This window comes from Centroberyx gerrardi, chromosome 2 (genome assembly GCF_048128805.1).
Source record: "Centroberyx gerrardi isolate f3 chromosome 2, fCenGer3.hap1.cur.20231027, whole genome shotgun sequence".
NCBI lineage: Eukaryota > Metazoa > Chordata > Actinopteri > Beryciformes > Berycidae > Centroberyx > Centroberyx gerrardi.
In genome coordinates, this window is record NC_135998.1 from 25,330,845 (window position 1) to 25,354,482 (window position 23,638).

General features: G+C 39.7%; 1 protein-coding gene across 1 annotated transcript in view; it reads left to right on the top strand.

The window, feature by feature from the left end:
* Window positions 1-225: 225 nt before the first annotated feature.
* The window catches only part of LOC139913660 (netrin receptor UNC5D-like), a 159,992-nt gene continuing 136,579 nt past the window's right edge, over window positions 226-23,638 (top strand). Inside the window, exon 1 of the mRNA XM_078286707.1 lies at window positions 226-310. Within this exon, the coding sequence (XP_078142833.1) occupies window positions 226-310 (85 nt within the window). The remainder of the gene's footprint in view (window positions 311-23,638) is intronic.

Below are 23,638 nucleotides of genomic sequence, written 5' to 3' on the forward strand. Positions count from 1 at the left end.
GCACAGCGTGCCGGCTGCCGAAAGCCCCGCACCGCACTTCCCATCTCTTCTCTCCGCACTGCGATTCGAGACGTGGCGGCTCTCTTACCGTGGCTGAGGCGGACACAAACAGCCGTCCAGAGTGCACAGAAACGTGTTGGGGGGAGCCTCGAGCGGACGACAAATGTTTGAGACTCGTGGCTGGTACCCCCAGATCCGACGGGGAGGGAGACAAGCAGAGCAGTGATGGGACAGTTTTCGGGAGGATGCTACTTGAGTTGTGGCATCCTCCTGTTTCTCGGTCTGCAGGTCCCGGCCACGCTGGCAAGAGGTAAGCGCAGCACAGATACATTACTACTCGACTGAGTTCTTTATTCCATAAGCACGGAGTACTATTTTCCCTATGATAGCTGCCAGTCCTTTTTGTCTTAAACACAAGAAGGAGGACGCGGCTTGAACTTAATGCATGTTGTGTGTATGTGTATGGTTTGGATTGTTAAAACTGATGGCTGATCAAAACGACGGCAACACTTTTTGGTGCGCGTGTGTGTGGTGGGGACACCAATTGTGGGACATTTTTCTATTTGCATATTGATCATCACAAGTTTTACGGTGTTGGCATGGTTCACAGAAAGGCGCAATATGGTGATTTTATCATATGAGTTTATAACAACTGAGTTTCGGTTTCTCTCTCTAATGCACCGTAATTAAGCTGATCAGAAATGTGTTTGGAACCCAGTGTTGCACACAGACCCATCTGAACCAAACTTAAATCTGGTCAGCAACAGGCATAGGCGTCTGAGATTGTCGGCGTTAACCACACCACTTTGACACTTGGCAGGTCATTTCCTTAACCTTATGAATTATTTAATTTAATTTAATTTTATCCTACTGAGGAAATATCCGTAAAATTGGACATTGGACAGATGCTTGTTGGTTCTCACTTGTGTATTGTCTCACACAGCGCACATTGAACTCCGACTTCTGTTGACGAGCTTGGTGAGAGACAGTGTTGATGACAATATGCTTTAGGGCTGAGTTCTCTTTTGCAAGTGCTTATTGAGTTCGGCTGCTTTGGAAATTGTGATTGCTTTCTATTTGCAAGAAATTTGATGCTAATGGTTACAGTAGTACAGTAGTAGCTGACCATTCCTATGTATCCCAGTGGGAAATAGGCCTACATGTCAAAAAATGAGAATACTGTAACCTGTACCCTTGACTACCCATTCGCTATAGGTCTGCTTGACTACAACTTGTGGTGTAAGTCTAGGAGAGTTCTGAGATGTTATGGCATCTTCTGAAAATGTCTTCACTTGGTTATTAAATGGACCATCATAAATTCCATTCTTTTATTCCTGTTGAATCTGTCCTGACCCATTGACATCCATTTAGCTCATGAGACAGTGTTACAAAGATGCATTTGCAAGTCAATTAGCAAATTAGCCCCAAGGTTTTCATTTTTGCATCTCAAGTTTTGAAATTAGCTTCAACTTGGAAATTTGCATTACATAAATATTAGATTAAGCTTAGCTTCAGGGCAACTTTGCATGCAGGGATCAGGAGGGATTTTTTTTGTCATCCTTTCAAAGTTATTCTAAAAGGCATGGAATCTATCCTTTCAAATTCAGCAGTAGCCTACACTTTATTTGCATGACCAGCATTTCCTCAAATTTTTTCGCCATGTAAAATGTGTTGCATGATATCTGATAACAATTGTTGATATGGCTAGTTGTTGTAATGCCTTGGGTGATTATGATTTGCCCAATGCCTTTTCCGTGTTCTACACAGCTATTTAATGATAAATGCAATGGATATACAGCCTAAAGGTGTAGAGAACGAGAGTGACCTAAATGCTTGTCAGAAAAGACAACACAGCAGCAGTTCTGACAGGTTTGATGTTTTCTTTTTCGACTCAACATATGATGGAGAGAAAGAGAGAGAGAATAAGCGAAATAATGATAATGAGGAGAGAGAGAGAGAGAGAGAGAGAGAGAGAGAGAGAGAGAGAGAGAGAGAGAGAGAGAGAGAGAGAGAGAGAGATAGATAAAGGGCAATGGAGTCATCGAAGCCATGTTTTATTTATTCCAAATATGGCTACCCGACTATTTCTCAAGCCCCAGCTTTGATGTAACTGACATTTCACATGAGACAAATTCATGAGCACAGTTAGGCTGGTATCCACTGTTGTTTCTGTTTCATAGGCGATCGCATGGTGGTCATATTGCCCAGTTTCACTATTGCATTATTCAAAGGGAACCCATTTCTCGAGCCAACTATCCCCCCCTCCACTCCCATGCCTTCTTCTCCACTTTCAGAGGGAACTGAGCTAATAGACCATCAAGGGTAGGATGTGTTGTCTATATTGAAATAAAAAGTACATCTGCCTTGAAATATGAGGAAGTGATTGGGAATAAGTTTAATGTAGTGATTTTGCCAATTAGGTAAATATCCATTATGAAGTTGAGTGTAATAAAATGTGAAGTGAGTCTGGGTTTGACAAAGGTAATAATCAAATATCTATTGTTTATTTCTTAATGAGGTGTTGTGGCTTATGGAACAGGATTTGATCAATACATGGGTTATTGTATGTGATATTCTCTGGAGAATTAAGATTGATGGGAACAGAATCATTCTGTAGGTTACGATAACAACAGTACTTTCATTATAATTCTGTTGATGTGACTTCATATTTCTGTATTATCCCATTGTGAATGTGCAAAGATTTATGGATTCATTTCTGTCCTCTTGGCCATCACATGTTCTCTTTGTTCATTTCCACAATATATTTTTAACATTTTAGCTCATTATAAGCATCCATCAGGTATTTATTACAGGTATTATGCTCTTTGGAGTGTGTATTTATACATGTTTGTGTGTGTACAGAATGTAAATGTATGTTCTGTATGCCCAAATGCATGTTTTACATGGTGATGGTGATGGTGGTATGTGTGTGTGTGTGTGTGTGTGTGTGTGTGTGTGGGTGGGTGGGTGAGGAGGGGGGTGGAAGGGGTACTGGGGGGGCGGCATATGTTGTCACTTCAGTAACCTCCTGCAGATTTGCTCCTCAGCCTTGTCTCTGCAGCCTTGGAGCTTTCCGTTCGATAAGAGCTTGCATTGCTGTCAAGCGTTTTCTAACAGCATTGAAAGGGAAGCCTTGGAGATAACTGCCCATCCACAATTCACCATTCACTGCCTCACTGGCTGACTCAAGGGCATTGCCACAAAGGCAAGATTCACGCCATTAATGATCACTTCAATGCCAAACGTTCACAATTCCTCTCTCTCTCTCTCTCTCTCTCTCTCTCTCTCTCTCTCCCACTCTGTACCTATGGGAAAACACTTATGTTTCCTCCAAAGTACTTTTATTTCATAAATATCCCCTCCCCTCTTGTGTTTTCCACTCCTCCCTTGCAATTCCTTTCAGTGTAATTTAGTTTCAGTGGATTGTTGCTGTGACAAATGTTTTGGTTCTGGTGTCATTTCTCAACTCACCTGACTGAAGGAGAAAGGAGAGAGAGCAGAGCTTAGAGAGAGAGCGAGAGAGAGAGAGAGAGAGAGAGAGAGAGGTTACAGTGCAGAACGCTGTAGTATCTCATGTTATCAGTCACTGCCACAGCAGTGTTCGTCAGTAACAGCAAGCACCTGTCACCTCTGTCTCTGATGAATGAATTTCAAGAGTAATCAAAAGCAAATACATATTTAATGACATTGGGTAAAAGTTGAGAAAGGGTGTGGTGTGTATCTGTATGTGTTTGGTGTGGGTGCGCACGTGCATGTAGGAGTAAGCATGTGCATGCACCTGTCTTGGTGTTAGGTGAGAAAAGATCATATAGAGATCAAAGCTACACTTTGACAACATGGAAAACTTTTTTTTATATTTCCCACAAGGGACCTATAATTTTGTAAACAGCAACATCACAGTTAAGCAATAACCTTCACTACAGTATATCACTATATTGATGTGAAACACATAATTGGCAACAAGTAATGGCGAATGAAAGGATTCCATAGTGGACATTAGATTCATTTCCTTGTTAGTGTGCTTCAGAACCAATATATCCAAGATATTGAGGACTAGTAATTGAAGATATGAGCCAATATTGACTTCATGATAAATATGCTGTCAGGGCTACATATTCATCAACCATTTTAGCTTTGACATTGACCTACTGTAATGGCATGACACGAGTAGCATGTGATGGTAAATGCTTGACTGATTGATGCGTAGTGCAAAATTGAGAGTGCACACACACACACACACACACACACACACATGCATGCAGTTTGTTTGATTGCAGGCCCTTTCCAAGTTGTTGGCATTCAAGAAAAGCTGCAATCCCATTAAATCTATTGGCTTTAATTTTAAAGTTTGCTTCGGTCTCATGAACACAGTGCCGGTGAAGGGTTGGTCGGGGGTAGAGGGGTTGTGTGGGTGGTCCATCCATATTCCTTATATCCAGTCCTCATTTTCTCAATTCCAGTGAGGCGCACTCTTCCTCTGGTGTGTAAGTGTGGAGGAAGAAATTCTGACGACACCCAAAGCTATAGAAAAGGACTATGTCTATCCATATTTCACGCTGCCTGTCTGTCCTCAATTGCCAGTCGGTGCTTTTGTGAGTATCAGTGGTGCAGGGTGGGATTTAAGGGCCCCTTTTGGCATATGAAGCCTACATAATGCCCCTCTGTGGTCAGGTGCATATGTTGTAAAACCAACAAAGCACTGTCATACGTAAAGTAAAATGGGAAGTGAATTTCCAAGGGCCTTTGAAGATGCCTTCTGCATTTTTCAGCTGTATCAGAAATGCTCAGCCTTGCAGAAAATGGGGGAGGATAGTGCACTTCAAAAACAATTGTCTTCAGTGAGGAATGCTTAGCTGAAAAACATTAAATCCAAAGTAGTACTCAAAGAAGAAAAGATGGAACATCCCACAATTGGGAAAAAAATTATGACTTACTTACTTTGTATTACGGTGAAGTTAAGGCACACACTACGCAAAACACGTTTTGGTTAATCCAGCCTTCATCTGAGCCTATGAAAGCAAGTCTTCAAGGTCAGAACTTATATTCACATTGACAAAAGTAACAAGCAAGTGCAGCTGTTTCTATTTGTATCTATACGTGTCTATCTGTATCTGCTCAATAATTATGATGATATGTATCTAACAAATCTATCTATGGAAGTAGCCATAGTCTCAACCGGAATTGACTATTAAACAAATAATGACTCTATGACTCTATTCTACATTATCTTCTACCTAGCTGCCTCTGATTGGAGCCAGTCGTACAGCCGTGATCCAGGGTTCTCAGTTTGAACACGAGCAAATCTCATTGGCAACGTTTACATGCATGGAGTAACTTGGCTATTGGCCATAGTCCTGTTGAACCTGATGATATCCTGTGATTGAGTATCCCTGTTGCTGTGATTAACAGAATATTCCCCTCCACCTGTTGTGTCCTGCTCATACAATGGCTGGCCTGCAAAAAAGTATGAAACTGTGGAGCTGCCAGCTTTCCACTCTTTGACTGAGCAATAGTAGGTTTCTACAACATGGGAAAAAATAATGACTCAATAGTAATAGCAGCAGGAATAAGTAATAATAATAATAGTAAGTACTGTTTGACATCAAAATGTACCCATAACGCTGTGCGAATTTGCGCAGAAGGCAAAAACCTAAAGTGAAAGGTATAAGATGATTACATGCTACAGTTTACATGTTTAATATCAGATTATACTATATCTTACAATGTTTAATTTGCCTAACATAGAGTCATTATATACTTGATTAATACCTAGAGTCGAAATGTTGGAAGATGAATAAATATATGGGAGCACTGGCAGTAGTGTGCGGCGTTCTCTTTCTTAAACACACTTACAGTAAAGCACCTGCTAAAAGGTTTATGGGATGTGCGCATGGTCGTCTTCTCCTTTTTGTATCTTTATCAGGTTTTGTCATAATCAGAGTGGCTATTCTAACTGAATTATGAAGCTTACATGTGTCGACCTGAAACCAGGTTACTTGGAATTGGAATTCTCTGTGCATGTAAACAGAACCGGTGTTAAATGTAACTCAGCATTCAATGGTATAGGCAACTGACAGGCGGTAAAGACAACTGACCTTTCATTCTCCCCCTTTGCTGTATGGAGCACACTTATTCCCATGCGTCTCGCTCTCTCGCTCCCATGTCAGAGACTCCACACATCAACTGTGGCATTTTTCTAACAAACCATATAAATTATGTTCATGTCATACTGACATAGAGTAACTGAGTTAACACACTGGGAATACTTTTTAAATACTACTTTTCAAAGATGTAAGTACATTATGTGTTAGTTTTTCATAGTCAAGTATTATACTTTCATCAAGTATTAACACAATATTATGATTTTCTTACATAAGCTTTCCATTGGGTTAACACACAGATGAATACAGCTGAATAAAGACAGTGAATAAACCTGTGTATTAACCCAGTTGTTAACGATTCACCTAATAGTCCAATAATGTATCATTTATTCTGCGTCAAAACATATTTATAGTAATGTGCCTAGCATATTGCCTGGAATACATTATTTCACCGTGCTGTAGGCATTGTGCCTGCAGTTTTTCCTTGGAGAGGCTTTTGCTTTTGTAAGAACATTTTAGTGGTTGGGTGTAGAACAGCAAGCTCCCTGCTGAGCAGAAAGACTGAACTCCACGGGACAAGAGACACACCTGTGTCTGCAGTAGCTGTTTAAAATAACACTGTGACTCACTGCACCTATTCTCTCTCTTTACCTCCTTACCCCTGTCTACTTTCTCTGTCTACTTTCTCTTCATCTTTCTTTCTTTTTTGTCTGGGACGGAAACGCATGATTTGTCTAAGGGCACAGCCGTAAAAGAACATAATAACCAATGACCACAAGCTTAAATAAACTGGTGTGAGTCATTACAAATTGTCCACCTTCCTCTGGGCATTCTCTGAGTAGGGTAACCAGTGCTCTTTGCTTGCTGGTTGGTCACATTAGTTACATTTGGATTTGAGTGTGAACTTCTGTAATTCTATTTGCTTCACTGATTTACATTTAAATGAAAACAAATTACTATGCATTTTGAAGTGAAATGTGAGTGAACATAGCAATGCAAAATCTGCTGTTTTATTCATATTCTTCTGGGGGGTATGTTGAATTTCTTTCTTCTCGCGTATAGGCAACTGGATAATGGGCTGAACAGCTGAATCTAAATGTTTATCCGCACAGAAGGTTGTGTGTCTTCTTCTGCTCTTTGTGCACCATTGCTACTGCAAGGTTATGCATGTGTAACTTTGATGAGGTTCCCCTTCAGCCAAGGACTCCCGTTTGTCATTAAGACAGATAACATCTATCCTGTGCATCGATGTGGCTACATTCATCTAAGACTACTTTTGTTTCACATCACAGACAGCAGAATCAATAAAAAGCTGTGCCTATCTCTGCTTCATTTCATCTTAGGTGTTTTAGACCGGCTCACCCTCAGAGCAGAGGACGAAAAAGCCTCCAGCCACAGAGGCAGGACTCCTATACTGTATATGCATATTATTTAGGCAAAGAGTAAAAATTGATGCCTTTGGGGCCTTTAGGTTTAGATTTCATCCTTACATCTCTCTGTGAGTAGAATAAGTCTTTAACGTCCCTGTAGGGCAATTTGCCTCGCAGCCAGTAGTCCAGCAAACAAACAAACAAAAAAACAAAAACAAAACACATTCATATACACATACAGCAGTAAACACACAACAAATGAACATATACAGCAACAACATCACCTAATGAAGGTTGAATTAGTGTGGATTCCATGAGCTAACATATGGCCTCTTGTACAAATTTATTTAAAAACTCAACAACTGCCGGGACAAAAGATTTCCAGCACCTATTGGTGCCACACTTGGGGAAACTGAACCTGCGGCCAGATGAAACTCACCATAAAGAGGGTGGTGCTATAACAAAAAAAAAACAATTAACACTTTCAAATGTTCTGTTCTGTCACTTGACCTTGTGATCCAGTTACTTGAATGGTGTGCCCTCATATTTAATAAACATGCTCTGAGTGATGTGATTACCAGCAGTATCAATTTGTCATAAATGACTGTTGGAATAGCACCACTTTACAGGCAAAGGTTATGCTGTAAATGGGTGCAAAACACTGCGTATTATGAGGGAAAGGGATCTAGTTCTGCTGCATGATTCTTGCCAGTGTCAGTTTGTATTGGCCTCCAAACAGAGCTTGTACACATGTACTGACAAGACCCATATTCAAAGCAGTGAATTGCAAAAGCACCTCAAATTGAAATGTCAGGTTGAAACGAACATGCCTTGAATTGGAATGTGGAAATGCAAAACACCGGCTTTCATGCAGTAGCATCTCATGTGTGGACATTTGTGTATGCATTCTGTTGCTTGACTGACTGCGCTGAATACCTTGATACCAGATTTGGTTACAGTGAAAAGGAATGCATTTTCCACATAAAATGATTAGGCTTCGCTTCTTTGGTGCAGCATAATGATGAGACTGCAACAACAGTCTTATTCCTCCACTCCTAATCAGTTATCTTGAGATCTCCTAATGTCCAGGTATCCTTGCCTTCTCCTTTGTGTGTGTGTGTTGGATAGCTGTAATCCAAAACAAGGCCCTGATAATACGAGAGGATAAAACCCAATTACCCAGTAGGCAGTCCTGAGTCATCTCCCATTTGTTCGAGCCATTTTCTCCTCTGTCTCCTCTCTTTATCTCCACCTGTGTGGTTTATTCAAAGACCACCCCAGCTGATTGTAATCTTTAGGTGAAAAAAAAATGAAACAAAAAAATGAAACTGAAGTAATAGAGTGAGCTAATCGATGCCAAGCAGCTTGGGCAGGGGACACCGGGGGGTTCTCTCTTCTCTTCAGTGTAATCTTCCAATGTGATCGTGAAGTTTGTGTGCGTCAGGCTACTGGGGGGACTAATTAAGGAATGGCAGGGCAGCGGCCTGAACTGCTGGCTCTCCTAACAGCATACAAGTTAGAGTGGACCTGATCCATAGCCAGTCGATAGCTTAGGCTTCCCTGGTCTAAGCCAGTGAATACAAACAAACTTAAAAAGGCAAAGGAAAAAATTACCCCTGAATGGTAGAAATTAGTGTTTTTTGTGTTTTTGTCGTCACATTAACACGTTATTGATAATACATTTTAGATACCACAATGCCTATGGAGGCAGAAGAAAAGCGTTCTGTATCCAACTCATTTCAGCCCACCACAGTTTAGTGTGATGTAGACCACAGCAAGGCTCTCCACCTTTGCAAAAGAAGAGGGGATTTGTCATCCGTTTGAGCTTACAGTACACTGTCTGTACAGTGCAGTACACTGCGAGTGCATGTTTGCTTATGACTGTGTTTGTGTGTACATCTGTCTTAGGTTTTTGTGTGTCTGCTTTATGTCCTTGTTGTCAGGTGATTACAGGGTTTATTATAGCCCTTACATTACTGAGGGAACCGATTGTTGACATTTGGCCCTCTCTCTGCTGACCTGCGTATCCCAAGGTGTATAATAACCTAACAGCAGGCTTGTTTTTAAAGGCCAGTGGAGAATTCTCTCTAGACAGGAGATAAAACACTGATGCTACGACCTATCTCAAAGGGATTCTGTTCACTGTTTTGCTTTAACATTGGCCCTGGGATGCCCTTTTCAATATGAGTAGGGTCAGGTAGTCCCCCGTGAAATGGGAGTGTTGTTATTTTCATCAACCACCATCAGCTTGATTGTCCAGGTTCTCAAGACATGCAAGAACAGTGAGGTCTTTAGGTTCAGTGAGGCTGGTTTGAATATGTTCCTTCAGTGGGTGTGCTATACTATACTGTGCTATACATGTATGTAGGCTCAAAGTCGCGATATTAAAATACTGTATAACATTCTTCCAGATGACTGCAGGAGAATAACTTCAGCATTTGTTCCCTCTTCTCGCCCAATCCAGAATTTATGTCTTGATCTGAGTCCACCATAAATGCAAATTAATCCTGCTGCTGATGTACGATTGCTTTTCCATGACTCAGAACGAGGAATGAGGCATGAGAAGGCCTAAGGCCAAACCGCTTCTCCACACTCTCCTTAATTTTACATTAGGCTAATAGGCAACCATCTCTGCTTGCCTTCCTTCTCTGCCACACAAGGGTGAAAACAACAAGGAGGTGTCCCTTTAATAAAAAGGCATTGGTATGGAAGACAATTATTTAAAAAAATTATTCTGCCATATGGAGAGAGGATCCCATATTTTTTTGTTTATGATGTTTGATGGTCAAGAGATATTTCCCCCCTTTATATCAAAGCATTGGTTTGACATCTTTGCCTTGCTTCACATAATTTGCACCTGTCTCTTTTTACCATGAGAAATAGTAGGCCGCATTTTTGCAAGTCCATCGTTCTTGCTCCTCTGTCATTTCATTACAGCAGCCCATTAGCTCCTTCTGGGAAATATAGCCTACATTACTATGCTGTTTTGATAACTGGCAGGAAAAGCTGTCTACCTTGCTCTTACCTACACATTGTGTAACAAGCAGCTCCTTTGTGAGATCCTGCACAAATCTGAGACAGAGATTTAGGAGGGAGTGAGAGAAAGGCGCTTTGCACAAGGCTGCCTTGTCCTCAGCTTTGAGGCAGAGCTGGATAAAAATATGAATAGGTGCACAGGTTTTCTCTGGTTTGTCTCTTATGTTAAAACAAATGAATTAATATTGAAACAAAACGTTAAACTAGGATTACATTGAATGGAACAGAATATGAATTTGCATCTATATGTGGATTAAATTTTGGTAAATTTGTAGTAGGCTTTTAGTCTGTTTCTGTAGAACTGCCATGTTACATGTTCATTGCAAGTGTGGTATTTAGTATTGGCTACATGTGTGTGTTTCTGAGTGAGTGTGTGTGTGTGTGTGTGTGTGTGTGTGTGTGTGTGTGTAGGTGCGTGTGTGTGTGTGTGTGTATGTGTGTTCGGGGGAGAGAGAGACAGAGAGAGATTTGGTGAAGCTCTGAAGTGACTCTATTGAGGCCAAAAAATCTCTTGTGGTCTAATTATGGTTATAGGTGCTATTGATTTCTCTACCTCTTCTGGTTTTTGTTTTTTTTCATCCTTTATCATCAGCCATTCATCTTAATTCATCTCTCCTCATTTTATTCATCTCTTCATTCAAACTTTATCTATTCATTTATCTATTTTTTTGTGTTTCTCTCACATTATTATATTTTAGAAGCTGTAGCTTTTTGATCCCTGCTCACTGCATGTCTTCATACTCTGCATCCGCTTGCCTAAATCCCACATTGTAGACAATGGACCAATGTTTACTAGCATCAAGCAAACAGAAGACTTGCCAAATATTGGTGTTTATCAGGCATCAGTGCACCAAATGTTAATTTTCTGGATCAGCAAGCTCTCATAGTGCATACACATAGTGGACATGTGCGTATTCAGTTGTCAATTGAACACCAGACAGTATTTATTCACTATCGCACTAGATATCCTTTCACTCTTCAACTTCGTATTTATTTCTGTCCTCTATTTGCTCTCTTCCTGTCTCACTCATTCATACATTCACTCATTCTGACGTGAAGTTATGTTTAATGTGTTGTCCGATCCAAAGTGCTGAAGGTTTTACTATGCAATAGTGCATCAGAGATGTCAACGAAGACCTGCGTCTGTGCCAAGCTGACTCCATTATGCACACTAATTACATGATTAAAGTGGTGATGGCCTGAGCAGGGTGCCTGGGTTGTAAAGTAGCAGGAGGCCTGATACACATGCTTTACGGTTCACTGCCTCCTCTCTGCTTCAAATCTCAGTTGCTCCAGACAAAGCATCCAAGACATATTCTATATACCCCATATAGGGTCATTTAATTGTGTGTGTGTGTGTGCGTGCGTGCGTGTGTGTGCACCCTCTCTCTGGGTTTCATATTTCACTGTATGCTGCTCATATTCAGATAGCCGTATTCATAAATGCCTGTTGAGATAGCCTGGAATAGCTGTCAGATGTGATGCACGCAAGGTCATCACCAAGAACTGCTGCAAGTCTGAAAATAGTAACACTAAGGGTTATTCAACCTATAGAGCCTCTGAATCCTTTTGTTAGGTTGAGCCCTAATAAGATTGGAGCACTTGGATACAGGCACAGGATCTATAACAGCCACAGGCTCAGCTCAGTCAATCCTCACTACTGTGACTTGGTGATTCAAATCTAAGTCAATTTATCGAGTGCAACCAACTGTCCCTATAATGTAATTTTGATAGAATATGTCGTACTGTGGCTGCATGCTGTTTACCCAACAGTTCTCACACATTTTGAAACAGCTGCTGCATCTATTAATCTTTTACAATGTGGTTCTATTACTCTATTTGGCTGTGGTGTGTTCGAAAGCGAGCCTGGATTACCGACTGGGCAAACTGGGTAAATGCCCTGGGACCCCAGACTACCAGGGGCCCCGGAGGCCCCAGGTTCATGTGTTCACGTGTTCATAATTTATCACTAGTTTTGTTTGGTATGTGCACAAATTTAACCGAAAAGGCAGAGTAACAAACATAGGGGGCCTCACAAGGGTCTTTACAAGTTAGTTTTGCCCTTGTAGTTCAGTTTGCTGTTGTTTAGTGTTTCTCTTTATCTACTGTGCCTTGTCTGTGTATGTGATGTTGTAGTGTGACACCCTTTGGTGCCACACTACCCTCAGCATGTTGTATTTGGAGATCACAGCCGTGTATGCATCTCAATGAAATACTTAAAGCTTATGCATGTCGCTATGCATAGAATGTGTTTTGCCCAGGGGCCCCTAGGGGACGTAATCCAGGCATGTTCAGAAGCCTCCTGTCTACTACACCATAGGATATTTATATATTAAGTATATATTTAAATGAAAATATATACTCGCATAAGGATACCAAAAGGTGGCATGGGTCCTGTTATATTTCTTTTTATCTGGAGAGCACCTCTTAGAATCATGGATTTAGTTGGCAGGCATGAAAATCTGAAGAAAAAAAAAAAAAAAAAAGCCCAACACCTAAAATGCCAAGGAAGTGATTAAATTAATAAAAGCTTAAGGCACAGTTAGTTCTTAATTCAAATGTAGCTAAAAATGTAGCCCCACTACAAATAGCCAAATCATTAGATTGGAAACATTTTTCATTCTGAGCTCTTGACACACGGGCTGTCATTGTCAAAAATAATTGTCCTTTGTAAAAACAAATTTCCAGAACATTAAATTGGAAACAGTAGAGTAAAATAGATATATATTTTATAGTAAAAAAAAAAAAAATTCTGCAACCCTTTGAGAATCAAACTCCAGCAATACTAAAACGAGGCCCCAGTGGCCGTCACTCTGAATAAATGATGAACTGAGGCCACTGAATAACAAGACCACACATTCTGTCTGTTACACCGGTGAGGGAAATCTGACAAGGGGCTGAACATCTTGCAGTCTAAGGAGACAATCAGTCTGAAAGCGTGAAAAATGTCAGGTGCACCATTTTAGCTAGCTCCTTGCCACTTTTGCTGACCTGGGGATTTCTGGGCCTGCACTCTCATTGTTTGCCTCCTACCTGTTGGACTGCACTAATCAGGTATTGTGGAGGAGAACTCTTTCTTCACTGCACACCCTCTCCACTGCGGTCCTAGGCCTTAGTCATCACATCCCACAGCCTCTCCTACCATCGCTAGGCGGATAACATTTAACTGCACTTTTCTTTTTGCCCTTTGAGACTTTCATTGAGTCATACCTCTCTAAATTGCTCTCATCAAATTTGCCCACCGTGTTCTCTCTCCTTAGCTCTTATTTATATTTCTTTTGCAAGGTCTTCTCTCATGCAATCACTCTAGGGTCCCATCAACATTGTCATGTGGCCCTGACCCTTGCACTCCTTACTACAGATTGCTTATAATATTAGTGACTTTAAGGAGGCCTTTAAGCTTATTCTAATGATGCACTCATGGAAAGTTGTTCTGGGTAAGAGCATCAGCTAAAATGCCTAAAATGTAAATGGAAAAAAATAATCTAAACAAAGAAGTGAAAAAGGAAGGATTTGGACTTGTCTATGCAGGTGATCTTGACTTTGCCTTGTTGTCATAATTTTCATCTTTAGCTACCACTGCAGTGTGAAGCTTTTGATAGGCTATGTAGGCTAGCTGTGAAATTTTAAATTGTGGTGAACCATGGTGGTTCCGATATAGCGTATAGACAATAAAATTATGACCCAACGTTCATCAAGTCTCCTCCTCAAAATCGTCCTTCGGCACTTCAGCTACCGTATTGATGGCTATAGACATGAATGTATTGATTTCGAGTTACCATAATGATGGTAATAGGTACGAACAGTGAGAGCATGATGGATCAGGTTGCAAGTTAGCTAACTGCAATGATTATATTTTCACGTTTAAGTGGAGGAAATACAAATGAGCATACAAAAAGAATGGAAGAGTTGGTCTAATGTGCAACCTTGGATTGCACCTGTTCCATGATGACGATTCTATGTCCTGCCGCGAAATCGCACCACATAAAGTACAAGCAGTTATCTGGGAAAGACATCCATTTATTAGGTAGTTAACCTGGTTTGCAGTGTTTGTATATTGTTCTCTTGAATTAATTAATGCTCTTCAACTTCAAAAGAATCCAGTGAGTATGTGAAAATGTAAGGAGGGATTTATATTTGCCCATTTCCAATCCCGGGAGTGTAAGATTTCTTTCTGTATTCCCAGTAATCCCATTAAAAATGTTGTGTAGGAGCACAATAGCCATAAGCACCCATTTTCCTCTCCGTGCCACGTACACATGGCTGCCCAGAGCAGCTTGAAGCCTTGTGCACAACAAATGTTTTGCACATTGTACATGTATATCCAATAGACATACTGTATACAGTAGTGGTGTATATACCTATTTGTATATTCATGAGCTAGGGGAATGTGACCATCGTCGTTTTTTAATGTGCAGGTGGAAATTCTATTAACATCCGCTTAACTCTGAGGCAGTGGCTGTCTTGGCAGAGAGTGCATTATGGTGTGTTGGAAACTGACTGCTTTCACAAGCTGGCAGAAATATTCACACTTCCAATGAACAACATGTTTATTGATTGTCAGACTATGAACCTCATATTGACAAATACCTCACAGTAAATTGGCCAGTCCGCTGTTTCCCAATCCAGTCCTAAAGAACACCCTGTCCTGCAAGTCTTTGTTCCAGCTCTCCTCTCCAATTAAGGGCTTAATGCTGATTGGGTGAGCAGTAGAAACAGATCTGCTTGAATAGGGCTAGCATAAAAGTGTGTAGCCCTTAATTGGATCAGGTGCGCAAGAGTAGAGCTGAAACAAAAATTTGCAGCACAGGAGGTACTTGAGGACTGAGTTGGGAAACACTGGGGTAGTCTGATGTTGACAGGATGCTGTTGGAGTTCTGGCGACTGGCATAACTCCAACATACTTTTAAGATATAAACTCCATTCAAACATTAAATTGTCAGCTACTTGTGGATACTGCTATGTGCACATGAATTATGAGAGCAATATTCTGGATGGTGGCGCTGTAACCACAGCCACCATGGCTTTTTTGAGTATAAATATGGATGGATATTGTACATACATATAGCCTACTAAATGTTCTTCCTACATTTGCAAATTGTTGATAACAATTCCTTACTTTATTTAGACAGCTCATAAGTTACACATGAATAATCAGATTTTATTGGACAACCAAATAAGGTAAGTAGGGCCACTATAGAAAGCAAATATGAATTGCAATATATGCAATATATAAATATGAATGCAGTGCATGTAGCACAATGGCAAGCTATTTGCTGATAGATATGGACATTTCATATGGGCAAAGGTAAGGGGAACAAATGGGAACACATGGTAGGTGACTAAAGAAAAACAACAACAGCAAATGTATTGCTGTAAAACATACTCTATTCTTTGCAGAGCCAAATTTCATTTATGTTTTCTGCATTGCCTCTAGCCTAACAAGGAAAATTCAACATCACCACTGAGGCTGAAGGGGCTTTTAAATAATAATAAATAATGTAGGACTACAGCCTTGTTTGTGTTTGTTTGTGGCCTATATGGCTTGTTCCATTTTATGTAATGGAAAGGCAGGCTAATCTCATATCATATGAAAGAAACATTGCTGACATCATCATGCTTATAATACAATGCAGATATACAGATTAATAGTCTAATTTTTATTATTTATGTATTTCCGATCATCACATTAATTTCAGTGATCTGTTTCAGGCTGCACACATTTTGACTTTATTTAATTAATGATTATTTAATTGTAGCTCATCTATTCTAGATCCTTGACCAAGCTAATGATACATAGGGCTGCAACAATTACTGCATTAGCACTATTCTATAGTATTTGAAGGTTTACTGCGAGGTAACTACTATTACCACCATAACAGATGTTTTTTTCTGGTTTATTTTTTTCCCCCTTTTTGCAGATAAACATTATCACAACCGATCACAATGTTGTGTACATTTTGACTTTTAGTGGGGATCCATATTTTAAATATTTTTGTAAACTGACATTTACTCTAATTAAAATGATGTTTGTTAGGTGTAATATGTTAAAGCTACTACCAGTAATATTTGAAACTTGATGACTTTGGCGACCCTTTAGTGTCCCTTAGTGGCAGTATTTTAGGTCACTGTCGCAAGACAACTCGCCACTTGTCTAGTATGCTGTTAAAGGCCAAACCAGCAAACCAGGATCAAACCAGGAGTTTGTCCATTTAACAGGCCAGAAATAATGGAAGTGACATGTTGATATATTCATCCAGGACGGACAGACTTCGGTAACCTTTCATTTTACAGGTCCCTAACAACGCATGAACTATTCCTAATTAGACATTAACAAAAAAATGTATTACACAGTAACGTGGCTGCGTTATTTGATCTTAAATGATGTTATTGTCTAACTGGACTAACTTACCATTTAGTTATTGCACTGTTAATTACTAACAATGTATGAAAATGTGAAAATATGTAAAATTAATTATACAACAACATATTTGCATTCACATGTATTTACATAGTACCGGACCTGTAATATGAAGCGGGTCTATTTTCTACAGTTCAATAGTAATTCATATGTATTTACATGGTACCGGACCTGTAATGTGAAGGGGGTGTAAGTGGATGATAATTCATACAATGTGACCATGTTTATTTTTTTTATTGGCATTTAAATGGTACATTTAAATGGGACAGCAGCTTGGATATTGCCTTGATATGATTGTCAAATAAATCTTATCCAAGATCTTATCCAAAATCTTTTGACAGAATCCCTTTGGGTACCTGCACAGCCATTCAAATTATGAGAAAACTATCTGCAATGAGGAAAAGAAAGCTGTCATCTGTCTTTTGGTTTCTAAAATGCAGGATTAAATTGTATTTAGCTGTGTTGTAGCACAGGATTTTATTGCCATGTAAAGTTGTGTATCATCTGCATAAGAGTGAAGAGAATGCTGTAATTACTTCACAGAGAGGGGGCATGTAGAGTTAGAATAAGAGAGGACATAGAACTAAACCCTGAGAAATGTTACTATCTTGGACAACAAATCCGTCAACAACTGGTAAAATTGTGTTGAGGATGCCAGCAGGTTTTTCTTGATGGTCCAGGAGGATGCCATGACAAACAGCATCAAAGTCTGCACTTAAGTCAAGGAGAACAAGGACTGATAAGGAGCCGGTCTGTGGCTAATAGCAGGTCATTTGTTACTTTGATTAGTTGTCTCAGTCCTGTACTGAGGTTTGAAGCCAGATTGGCGAAAGTCATTGTTTGAATTGAGAAAGTGAGCGAGCTGCTGGGCTATAGGTTTTCTCTTATTTTTGAGAGGAAGGTGGGAAGATTGGAAATTGGGCTATAATATTTCAGATCTTCAGGGTTGAGGCCAAGCATTTTTAAAAGTGCCTTGACAATGGTAACTTTGAAGTCAGGAACAATGCCAGAGGAGAGTAGAGCTGGGCCTAAAGAAGTTGTTCTTTCAGTCATTTTTTGGGGATGGAGTCTAGAAGGCAGGTACACCATTTAGTTACCATAACCAGCTTGGAGTAAAAGGAGAGACTATGAAGATGCAGAGACTACAGAGTCAAGATGCGTCAGAATGTTATCACCTGCAGATGGTGCAACACTGGATATCTGAAATATATTTGCTATTTCATCATTAAAATTTCTCATGAAATCATCACAGCTGAGGGGAGGGGTACTGAAGGAAATAGCAGAATGTGATTTGGTGAGATTTGGAGTGGTAAAGGAATCTAGGCAACATAAAATATAAAAATTTGTGAAATGAGCACAAAGTCAAACGCAGATTTATGTGGACAAGAATTATGTGAAAATGACATTCCTCCACCACAAATTGGATTCTGTGACAACAGTATGAATTGGACATGGCATTTTCACCTTTTTACAGTCTGTGGTCTAGACGTGTAAAACCTACTGAGTCATGGGGGAATTTGTCAGATTCATTAAAGTGTTTAACAAATCCCTGTCTCAAGATTCTGCAAAATCTGTCGCCAAATATGTAAGAAAAATCAGAAAATTCTTGAAGAAAAGAGGTGTGGGCCAGGCATTCTGTGTATGCATTCTGAAATAATTAGGGCAAAGTAGAATTAGTCAGAGATTGCCTGTTGCTTGTCATAGGGGGAGCTCCAACGCTTTAAGTGTGCTGAAGATTTCATTGCCTCTGCATGCAAGATACCCTGAGAGGATGACTGCTGTAGATGACATGTACACAATCCAAAAATCTTGTCCTTGGAAATTTCAGATTGTCTTTGTCTAACATAACCTGTCCTAATAAGAATAACTATGTGACTGTATTTCTTGTTGCCGTGGGCAAGTTAGGCTAGCGGCGACATGCTACAGATGGCCCTCTCCCCTGGTAGGCAGTGTATGTTGGCAGGCTGATCCAGTCTGACATTTTGAGTGATAGAGTCAACAATTACCAGGGGCGTCAGATGTCAGTATGGTGGAATCAGAATGATGGCCTATGTAGGCTCTGTTGGTTATTTAAATGATAACCGATCCGAGAACCGATGATAATAGATAGAGCAAATCCTTACTACAACAATAATTCAGTGTAGCCTAAGTAACACTAAAAACACCACTGGGTATTACGATTTTTAATTAAAAATTTCCCAACATTGTAAATGCAATGGTTTTATCCTTCATGGCCTTTGCTGAATATTTTGGCTTTAAAAGCCTGCATTTTTAGAATTCTAAAAAATCAACTTTGATAGTAAATACTGGCTATTTATTTTATTTACAAAATACTGAATGTCTCCCTCTTGTCCTCTAGGGCGCTTTTCAACACTTACATGGCCAACACATTTTATCCATTATTCAAGTGAGCACCATCCAGGCCTTTGTCTCCCGACATTTTGTGAAATAAGCACAATGTCCTAAAAAGCGAATTCGTGCTCTGTGCATGAAAAGTGAGAGTGTGTTTTCCCACCACAAAAGGATTACGTGAAGGAGACATGACTAGAAACAGGCAGTAGTTTGACATTCAAATGGTGGAAAATAAGGGTGTTGTGGTCAAGGTGGTGGATGGGTGTTTACATTTGCCTTCAACTCCAACAACCCCGGTTCAATTCCCAACTCATGCAAAGAAGTTTTCTACCAAGTGAAGTTTTAATTTGTAGTGAAGTCATATTTATTTAACCCCTAACCCTAACCCTAACCATGACCAAACCTTACCCTAACCTTAGCCAAACTGTTTTAGCTGCCTAATCTTAACCGTAACAGTAACCTTAACCAATGTTGTTTTACTTACCTAAACTTAACCGTCAGCTAAACTTTTCACATGACAAACAAGAGAAAATTCTTGTTATTGTCACAGAATCCAATTCATGGTGGTAATTTGTATTTCAGAGTTTGTGTTCATTTCACAAAATTTTATGAGACTGTGTTGGATATTCAGTGTAGAAATTGTCATTCTAGCTAACAGTAGCCCAATAGGATAAAATAGTAGTTTGTGTGTGTGTGTGTGTGTGTGTGTGTGTGTGTGTGTGTGTGTGTGTGTGTGTATGTGTGTGTGTATGCGTGTGTGTGTGTGTGTGTGTGTGTGTGTGTGTGTGTGTGTGTAAATGTGTTTGTTGAGGTGGGGATGGTCAATGATGGTGGCAGGTATGGCCTGGCAGCGTAGAGGCTGGGGAGCATGTTGTACTGCCACACAACTTTAGGGGCTCGCTGAAAAAAAAACGCAAAAAAAAAAAAACATTCTTGGGGAAACCCTGGTGAGTTGGGTTAGAAAGAAAGAAAGAAAGTTGTTAGTCAGCCTCAACGTACATTATGTTTACAGCCCCAGCCTCCCACCACCCTATGTTACATGCATTTGTCTGTCACACTGTACTGTAATTATGTATTTTGTATTTATTGTTCCTTATTTTCACATACCGGTAGTATCTTTTCCAATGCAAGCAAATAGTTTCCACTGTTGTAAAATGATTAATGTGATGAATCTTTGTTAGTGCAGTTGAATCACCTGGGTAAACTCATACTGCAATTATGAGAAAGATGCCTGGCTTATACCCATATTAAACAGGTTACTGTGGCATGAAAATATCTTACTGCTTTCACTTTTGGGTTTCACCGTTTTGGTTTTCACCGATATTCAACTGTGTGCCATAGAGGGCCGAGTGTATGCAGGTTTTCATTCCAACCAACGACTAATCCAGGTGATTTCACTGATTGTCAAAACCTGCATATACTCGGCCCCCTATGGCACATGGTTGAATAACCCAGCCCTCGATCATTATTTATTTTCCCTGCATTAGAAGTAACCTACTGTTGTTCAGTCAGAGGCAGGAGGTAGCTGTTGACCGCAGCTTTTCATACTTGTTTGCGGGTGGATTGTTCCATCTGTGGGTGGGACTCAACAGGTGGACAGGAATATTCTGGTATTCATAGCAACAGGGAGATTCAATCGCAGGGTATCAAAGATTCACATAAACAGCTTAACCTGAATAAGACCTTAACCGGAGGCCAATAGCCAGGTTACTCTGTTCACAGTGTAGCCATCAAATGCTTCCTTTCCATGGTGCTGAGGTTCTTAGAACCATCAGAATTCTAGTGTTGATTAGGCCTTTGTGCTTTCTGCTGCTTGTAACTTCTGCATATGCCAGACAGTCTTGTCTACCTCACCCTCAAGCATCAGTACCGCTGGATTATTTTGGTGGTCATCATTCCATTGGTTGCTCCATTAATTGGTTAGTTGTCCCATCATGTAAGCCTACATTGCCAGGCTAATTCACAAAAAGAAATATCTTCCTTTACCTTTCTATTTTAAGGTTGAAGGTAGGCTGATATTTGTTGTGGACACTTCTATGCGCAGACAGCTATTGCAGCATGCAGAGTTTAATGGGCTAGCGAGCTAACTTTGGGCTTTTCGGTCTCACAGCAGTGGCTCACTTTCTAGTGAGGTACATGACCATGGTAACTTAAACTGCACAGCTAACCTGCTCCAGAGCAGGTTATGTTCAGGCTATGGGATCCAAATGTATCCAAATCTATCTGCAAAAATGAGATCAGCACTCCTAGAGGACCCCGTGTGGACTTTATTAAAATAACCTTTATTGCAACAGAAGTGCTAAAAAGAACTGTACAGGGGGAAACTATTTAATTAACACATAGTAAGAAGGGCTTTAACCATGGTGAATTATTATATCAGAGATAGAATATTTATAATAAGTGTTTGTAATGTTTCCAGGCCATTTTCCCACTCTGGCTATAGCCTAAATAGGGCCTGTATTAAAAAGCAGATATGTTTCATTAGCTGACTGTAGTTAACAATACTAAATGAAATTTACTGTTGCATATTAAGTGCGCTGAAATTATTTCATAATGATTCCCGAGATTGATTGATGCAATAGATTGCACCCATATTCCCATATTCCCCATCCATGGGGAACATAAGGCCGACTTTTTGTGTTGCTCATATTTATTCATTATAATAGTTTGTTATGCTTGAGAGAACAAAAGTCTTAGTAATTCATTTCTTTCCCATATTAACCACTTTTACAGTCTACTTCACGTGTTGAAATTGTCAGCAGCATATGTTTACTTAATCCCACAATTATTCATAGTCTGTAGCTTTTATTGTTTGATTGTTTTCTACTATTTTATTGCTTCTTTTTATATTGTAGTTGTGTGCTTATATTCTATTTCATTTTCCCTGCTGAATCATGTTATTTTTGCCGCTGCAACGACCTAATTTCCCCACCGGGATCAATAGTTTCATTTTTTCTCATTAAATATGCTGCTCTTAATCTGGCCATCTTGCATGTGATTGGCTATTTGTTGCAAACCTGTGCTCATAGCTGGATTGGAAAATCCTGGGTTAACAGAGCCAGTTGATAACCACCTTCATGAAACCAGTTATCCAGGATCACCCATGTTAGGTTTTGTGAAGCCAGCTCTCACAAAGATACCCTGACCATGTTGAACTTGCTTTGTGAGACAGGCCCCCGCTTTTTATGCAATATGTAAAGCGGGCAAAAGGTGTTGCACCATTGTAGTATTGTAACAGTTGGCAGAAGATATTCAAATGCACATTTGTGTTATGAGTTTGAGAGAGAATGAGGGAGGAAGAGAGAGAAGAAAAGAAGGAGAGAGAGTGCACACACTGCAAACGGCAGACTAACGGTACGTCAAACACATTTATTTATTAAGCAATTTTAAAATTCAAATTAATGGATCACTCCAAATGCGCTCCTGCACAGTGAGACCCCTCGTCTGTGCCTGGTCTGAAGGTCTGCATGAATAATGAACTATTCAAATGTATGAATACATTTGTAAAGACATATTTAATCTATCCTTAAATATTACTAAACCCAAATACATTGCTCTTTAGAACCTAAGATAAGTCAATGACTTCCACTTCTCTTCCACTTCAGTCGCACTCCTCTTCGGATGGTCATGTCATGTACTATAACCATTCTATTCTAAGAGTTTTAGTTGAAGCTAGATGATTTCACATATCTCTTATGGATGATACACTTCAAAGAAATAAAAGTACTACAATAGACTTTTAGACTTTAACAGTGTGGAGTCAAAAACTGAGTCAAAAAATTATTCATTTTGGTTGAGCTTGAAATGTAACTGTTGCATGTTTCATAAGTTAAATCTCTTGTGTTTGATATGTAAATAGACATTTTTGTTGGAGTTTGTATTGTGTATTTGCAATTTTATTGAAAACATATTTCATGCTGAGCAGCACCTTGGGGAAATTCACCTCAATTTTACAAATTTACATTTGTTATTTATATGGCCTATGCAGCACACAAAGCAGTATTTGTGAAAATGATTACCTATTCCCTGAATGTAAAAAACAGTGGACCAATGCAATCTCTCATATCCTGCTGATCATCCCAGAGCTGCTCAGTTCACAACAAATGGGACTTTGTGTGAATTTTACATTAAAATTAACTCTGTATTGTGTTAGTGCTTTCCAATCTAAACTAGGAAATATACTTTACAGTATGTATCTTTTCCCAATTCATTCTCTGTGGAGTTGTTTGTTGATGTGACAAAGCAGATTATGAGGCAGGGCAAATTGCTTTTGGTACCACTTTATTGGATAGGCCAATGTTGATACTCAACTATCAGGTGACAAAAAATAGATGCTCAACAAAATGCCACTTGTCTAT